This window comes from Dermacentor andersoni, chromosome 2 (assembly GCF_023375885.2).
Source record: "Dermacentor andersoni chromosome 2, qqDerAnde1_hic_scaffold, whole genome shotgun sequence".
NCBI classification, from domain to species: domain Eukaryota; kingdom Metazoa; phylum Arthropoda; class Arachnida; order Ixodida; family Ixodidae; genus Dermacentor; species Dermacentor andersoni.
In genome coordinates this window covers 176,226,248-176,233,750 of record NC_092815.1, presented here as the reverse complement: position 1 = coordinate 176,233,750, position 7,503 = coordinate 176,226,248, and the positions used below count along the sequence as shown (strand labels likewise).

Genomic DNA, 7,503 nt, shown 5'->3' with positions numbered 1-7,503 from the left:
GAGAAAGCTATATACGCACCATCTGTTGCTCTAGCAGCCGACAAGATATCCGAGCGAGCGGTAATACCGGTAGAAGATGCCTTGCATGCACCACTGAAGCCCCGACTGCACGACGAAACGAGTCGTGTCACACCTTCGTGTAGGCTGCTAGAGTCGCGAAGCGCAGCACTCTCTCCTCGTAACGAGTCCCGGCGCTGTGTTTGCAGTACGACAAGCGCCGCATATGGATCGCGCTGCGGCAAGCCTGGCTTGAAATTCATCCACTGCATTGGTGTGCGCCCGCCGTCGTAGCGACGCAGTCCACTAGTCATGGCAAGCACGGAGAGTACCTACATCCTCGACAGGCGAGAATCAGTGAAGGTGAGAGAGAAAGAAATACCAAAAAGTGGGTCGGGCGGATTCGTCGCCGCGCGGCCGGGACGTGACAGCCGCGGTCAGCTGTGCGCGCACTGCAACAAGTGCAGTTTAGCCTTTGCTCTTTGCCAAGCACTCCCGCACTCTCGTGAGAAAATCTCTCGAACCTCGCTTTAAAAGAAAAAAAAAAGGGAACTGGAGGCGATGCTATCGTAACCTCGTGCACGATTTTGCGCGTGATGCGCAGAGCTCTTATGCGACACTGTGCGTAATACGTCGCTTTGCCACAGATGTATTGATCGACACGTCCAGTGGGCAAATAAGAGTATCCGGGCGACCTTCGACATCTTGGCATCACGCATATGTCGCTTTCTAAGGCACTATACGTCATTCACGGCCTTTTTAACAGGTGCGATTAAGGCACGCCCATAAAGGCCAGTGCGGGGAAAAATTAACGTACTACTACAGCGCGCGCCGCGTACTTGACGACGATACAGGCCGGCAGCCGCTCGCCTCTTGCAATTAGTCGAAGGAAATGAGGTGCTATAAATGATATCGCGTTTGCTTTCGGCGGCGCAAACCCTTATCTCAACCTTCGACGATCCTAACGTGCCGAAACGCGCAAATCCGCCATATAATAGCGCGCTTCGCGAGAACTGTCGATAAGACGACCATTAAAGCTGTGCGCTATAGAGGCTACGCCGCCCCGGCTTGTTGCGGCGCTGGTTTCGATCTACCGACCACGCTCGCCCGAGCGCGCGCGCGCTTTGGCGCCCTGCCAAGTATGCAGCGATCGGCGAATCAAAAGTTCCCGCAGTTGATACGGATCGCAACAACTCGAAACATTTCTCCAGTGCCGACGCCCGCAGGGCCGACGTTAACTCGGAACTCCTGCTACGCACGCAGCAATGGGGCAGCCCACGAATATGCAGTCCAGCTTTAGCGTGCGCGCGGGCAAAGACAGCCGTTAAATGCAGGCTTTAACATATGCAAAAGTTCTATGCTGGGCGGGTAGTATTTGATACGTTTGGCAATAATTTAGCAGGGTTTCGCGTGTGCGGGACAAGCGATGTTAGAGGTGTGCGAGTATTAAAAATTTGGAATGATCTCGACTAATAGTAATCCATTCGATAAATCACTATTTGAAACTGTCAAATGTTCGTTTCTCTTCAAATGTAAAATAAAGTGTGAGAGCACTTATAGGGGACTCGGGCGATGAGTGTGCACGTTGCAGCTGTTACCAATGGTTCCAGGAGAAACTAGGTCGCGGCGCATGCAGAGGCATCAGTACCTGAGCCCGTGCCCTGAGCGAACGCATTAGGCAGCTAGATGCCTTCTTCCGATTAATTTCGCTATTCAATTAAAAAATAATTCCTGGCTTTACGGCGGCCTGCGACTCTGTTGTCACGATGAAGGCAGAACAATTCGTATACTTTTCCAATCTCGCCATATGTTTGCATTCCTTCAAAGCAATGTGCGGTGCCGTACACGTATATTACTCTAATCTCATTCAACGAACGCGACATTCGACACGCATGTGGTAAGGTCCCGTTTCCTTGCTTCATTAATTATTGTAATGGCACAGTGTACCAGACAACTCAAAAGCAATTTTTCGTTCACAAGCGCCTCGCTTGATCGGACGGCCAGTTGTGAACGACATTATGCATATGCACGTATCATTCTTGTAAAAATAATTTCTTTAGCATAATTTAAAAAAAAAACGTATAAATCATCATGTAACCCTCATTTTAAAATTTTCTTTTTCTCTTTTTCTTGCTATGCGATTTGGTTCGGAAATCTCACTATTCTAATTTCGAAAGCCCTCCATAAAATGTTACAATTACGGCAAATTTTGCGTCGTATATGAGTTGCTGCATTTACTATTGCTTCTTATTACTTTACTTTTGGGAAATCTGAGTTAATTTTAGAACCGTGGCGACTCTAAAAGCCAGTAAAAAAGCTTTGTAGATTTATTGTTTTTCTTTCTCAAAGAACGGCTTTTGTCGCAGCTGCTGCAACAATAGCGAGGTCTGGAAAAGCGACAAACGATGCAGATTTCTCACACGCGGTTTCGGTCCGTCGACGTCAAAGATTTAAACACGTCCGCGCGTCGGACACGTGCACGGACCCTCCAAACGTGGCAGCTGTGCCTCAATGACGTCCGCAGTGTTCGTGTATTTAAGAACTAAAATTTAGGCTATATATGTTGGTATAGACTCATCGTGGTGTCGTAGTCCTGAGGCAAGAACGCAAGCGAAAGGATTGGACAATGGCGCTACCTCACGTAAACTCTACTTGAAAAGGACTTTACTTAAAAAGCCACGCAAATAAATAGAGCCAGACCTCGTTACATAACTGAACTGGGTATAACAAAATAACTGATATAGCGAAGTGAACGAACTTCCCCTTGAAATCCCCACGCATATATTTGCCTCCGCCAATTTTGCCTCCGCCTTTAGCTTCGCTACAACGAGGTTTTAGTGTAATTCCAAGAAACCCTCACCCTAGCAACGAACAAACAGGTGCAGACAGCTACGCTATATTGACGCGCCTTCCAGAAGGTCTGCGTGTCCTTAGAGGACTTTAACAACTGAAGATTAGCCGATGTAGTCATCAGAGTTCGTGAAGATGTGGCACGTTACCGTAACTATACTCGCGTAAACTTACCATCTATGCCCGAGCAGGATGCCTGCGTAATTGTTAAACAGTGACAAGCAGCCATAGATTGTCATTGTATTCAGCTCTTCTTGTCAAGCACCGTGTGCTTGACGTGTGTTTCGGTGAGTTTCACGAAGACCGTTCACAGTCCGGAAGGTCTTGACAATAATAGATGCCCGGTTCATCGGCGTACACGTGTCCCATGTGTAATGATGGCGTTCTAGAACTGTGCTCGTCGACCAGTCCAGTGCTGTAAATTCCAAGTCCGCCTTTCTCTTTACTTTCCTGCTGCATGTTCCACGCCCGCTCTCGAACAAGGAATGTCGCTGACGAGCGGTATAGTCGAACTGGCATAATCACTCCAAGCCTCCGTCTTCCTGTGAACCACTGTCTTGTTTACACTTTTGGCGCGTAATTTTGTAACGCTAGTATTCTAGGACGGGAACAAACGGCGCTTGGACGGGACGAAGTGAGGCTGACAGGCAAGTCGCTGACAATTAAGACGACAGACGAGGCGTCCTCACTTCGTCCCGTCCAAGCGCTGTTTGTTCCCGTCCTAATGACATACCAACCAGACCAGATCAACACACTCCTTCACGCAAGTATTCACAATGATGACCATTGTTGTGGGCAGTTTATTTAATTATTGCTGGGTGCTTTCCCGCCGAGAACGCCATGGACGGCCACAGCGTTCCTGACAGGAAAGCACCGGGCACAGAGAGAGAGAGAGAGAGAGAGAGAGAGAGACGTGTATAGAGAAAAATTTAATGCTATTTTCGAGCGCGAAAACGGGACTGTCAAATAGGCAGTACAGAGTCCTGACTATAACCTCACGTGTGCTGATGTTTTGCACACTGCCTATCATCGGCCGGGTCACGCGATAAAGATGAGTTAATAATCAGCATTCTGCAGAACACCCAAGTTGCTGTAAGTACGCTGTAAAGCTGTGATGCAAGTCGTAATGACAGAGGAAATGAAGGATGTATGTAAGTACACGCTTTTCGCGTCGAACCTTGCAGCAAAGATAAACCCGACTTGATAGTCTGTTTTGTCCTTTTAGTTGTCCTGTTCTCGTGCTGGAAGGCAGCACTATGTCAATAGAATTAGCCCAACTGCACCCTCTTAGAAAATATATATAGAGAAATTTACTCATAATATTTAAAGAAAGAGAGAGAACGAAAAAAGTAAGGATGCGGTTAGCTTACCAGCAGTTAAGTAACATTTGGTGAGCGCATAAAAAGCAGACCACACTGCAGTGCCAAGACTGCGACTATACCGAATAGACTAGAATAATTACGACACCGCTTACTGTGAACTGATGTTTCGGTCAATGCTCTGTCTTAACTATTCGATTGTCTCGCTGCTGCGCCGAAAAAAACATCACTTTGTTGAACAGACTAGCCCAATCGTACATTCTTGCAGGCGAGACCACGTGGCAAACAGCGCAAGGAAATATCATTAAGAATCACTGACGATTATAATTGCCTGACAACGAGACATTCTAGCGGGTGTTGGCATCTTGAAGAGTGTAAAGCCTTTACATCCTTTGGGCGTACACCCTTAAAACAGTTGCACCCTTCTGGGGTGCATATTTGTCCCACAACGATAATAGTCGTCTGCCTTGCTTGCGTTTCCTTTCTTAAAACTCGGCGCTCGCTAATTTCCTGTCGAGAATGCTGTGTCACGCTGATAACGCGCATGACGTTCGTGACTTGTAAGTACCGGGCTCGCAGCGTTTGGTAAAGAAAGGAAATGCGGGCAAGACAGATGACGATCATTGTTGTGGGACAAGATGCCAAAGGGTGCAAACTTTTTTTGAAGCGTGCAAGCGATAATCGTCATCTGTCTTGCTTGCATTTCGGTATTGAAAGCTCGCTAGTTTCCTGTCGAGAATGCTATGTCATGCTGATAACGCGCATTCCGTTCGGGACCTGGAGTTACTGGGTGCGCCACGTTAAAGGGACACTAAAGGTTACTATTAGGTCAACGTGGACTGTTGAAATACCATCACAGAAACCTCGAAATGCTTGTTTCGTGCCAAGGAGAGACTTATTTTAAGAGAAAGTGCGTTCTGAAGCGTCCGCGTACCTCTAGCGCAGTTCAAATCGCCCGCCCTCCGATTGAGGAGTACTGACATCATGGTCTCATAGTGACGTTGCGCCATCGGTGAGTAGAACGGCGTCCGCAGACGGCGCTACGGCTTTTCTGCGCAAAACGCAAACGCGCGGCCAGAAACAGAGCCAAGACAGAGCCGACAGCAGAGCGAAACCGGGAGTATGGTGGCTAGCGGAAGAAGAAACGAATTACGTCTCACATTACGTCCCACGGCACACGGAGAGTCCGTTTTCGTTAAACTATAGGCTGCGGCCAGCTCGCAGCGTGGTCGGCGTGGTCTGTGAGAAGTGACGAGCCTTTTCGCAATTGCAACAGGGCATAAAAAAGTGCGAATCGACGCAAAACTCGGCCTAGAAACGTGCTTCGCCACAGCCAGGGGTCAATACGACCCAAGCTGGCACGACCCAGATGTCTTTTCCCGCACCGCCACCAGGCGCCGCTACTATACCTCAAACTCCAGCGCAAGACGCCCGTAAGCTGGTACTTCATTCTATGACGCAAACTTCGACGCTCGTCGCAATGGACCCTGACACCGACAGATTGGCTCGCGATGGTGGGCTCAACTTCAGCGATTTGAACACCGACGAGCGCGACCTGCTGCTGAGGGCTCGCACTGCCGGCGTCGTTGCGTACTACGACGGCGGCCTCGACACCGGCTCTCCGGAGCGGGAAAGCAACGAGGGCTTCCCACGACATCACATGGACGTGGCATTCTCGCTGCTTGTTCCAAATGAAACTTTCGCGAGCCAGCAGAACCCTCACAGCACGACGCGATAACGAAACTACTGAAACTCCAAAGCGTGCGCGGCGCAGAGTCGAGCGCGCACAGTCGAGCGAAAACGAAACCTTTCGAACACCCATATTACTGAAGGGTAACCTCAAAATGTTATTTTTTCTTAGAATCGAACAGACGTAGACAAGTAGCATTTTTTTTTCGTCTTATAATCAAATGAAATGATATTTTTAATACGAGTATTTGAGTATTAGTAACACAAATTATGAGGAGTGCTTTCGTCATCGGGCTAGTACCGGAATGTCGCTGGGGGGTCTCAAATCGTGTCATGCATTTACCTCAATTTCTCGGTTACTAAAGCTCTGTTCGCGATTATATTGACGCCTTAGACGTTCTAGAACATTGCTCTACCACTTTAACTTGAGTTTCTGGTAACCTTTAGTGTCCCTTTAAAGAATTAAAGGCGTTCCAGATAGATGGCGATTATTCTTTGGGGACAAGATAAGCCCGAAAGGGCGCAGGCTTTTCTTAGAGTGAATGAACGCGCCACCATTTTCGGCACGCGCTTCCTTTGTCTAACGCTGTGTGCCAGGACCATTGCTGCCAGAATTAAACGTCACGAACGTCCGTTGCCTGCCCGAGAGCAAAGCGAATGCACTCATGTGTGTTGGGGAAAGGAAATGGTTATTCAATGAAACGGTGCCGATCATTGTTTCGGGACAAAAGTACGAAATGACACGCTGAAAAAGTTATATAGCCTCTGTATAAGAGCGCGTACAATGTATGACTTACTATTTTCGCATTTATTTCTCCAAGATATCCGCACAGTAAGCTGCGTGCTGGCTCAGTAACAGCCTTAATGACGAAAGGTATGGACATTGGCTATATACACAGCAGCACTAAAGAAACAAAATAATAATAATAATAATAATATCTAGGATCGGAAAATACGAAAGTCAAAGCTGTCAGCTGCGGCAACGTTGTTTGGCACGTTAGCTGCGCTAACGAAATAAGAAATAAATAGGAGAGAGAGAGAGAGAGTCGGAGCTTTTGACCACTGATTTGGACCACAGGCAAACCTTTGTGATCCGGTTAAGCCATTTGCTGTACAAAATATCTCAGTTTCGCGATAAGGGCGAATCAATGAATGCGACAGCAACAGTAGAATATTACACGAAGTGTAAGACTCTTAGCTGTATAGTGGCAGTATGAATTGAAGTATAAGTAAGCTGACAAAGTAAAAACGGGCTGTTGTGCTATAGGCGGTCCTCTGTTTGAACCTTGCCATCGGACAATTTGATTTATATCTGTTAAATAAATCCAGGATCTTTCTTAGCGACTTTACAACCACTTTTTCCGTATCGGGTAAGTTTCAAACGTCTTTCCCGGGCCGATCCCGGAGTTGTTGGACAGCCGCGCCAATAAAAATAAATCATTTCCGGGTTCGAGCTCTGTTATTGTTTCGCAATTTTAATGTTAAAGTCCGAGAAGATTTGAGATAAAAGGCGTGCATGTGTCGGTTTTTTTCTTTCATGACGTTTGTGGGCTGCCATTTTCAAAATTCTCGGGAATAATTTTGTCAAGAATGTAAAACCTGGTACGAGCAACTTTAGTAATAGAATGCTGTGGCAATATAACCCGCA

General features: G+C 47.4%; 1 protein-coding gene across 3 annotated transcripts in view; it reads left to right on the top strand.

The window, feature by feature from the left end:
• Positions 1–5: 5 nt before the first annotated feature.
• The window catches only part of LOC126540415 (putative sodium-coupled neutral amino acid transporter 11), an 83,661-nt gene continuing 76,163 nt past the window's right edge, over positions 6–7,503 (top strand). For 2 of the 3 annotated variants that reach the window (XM_055076016.2, XM_055076013.2), the window contains exon 1: positions 6–360. In XM_055076016.2, the coding sequence (XP_054931991.1) occupies positions 310–360 (51 nt within the window). In that variant the 5' untranslated portion in view covers positions 6–309. The remainder of the gene's footprint in view (positions 361–7,503) is intronic. The other variant, XM_055076017.2, reaches the window with a different exon arrangement.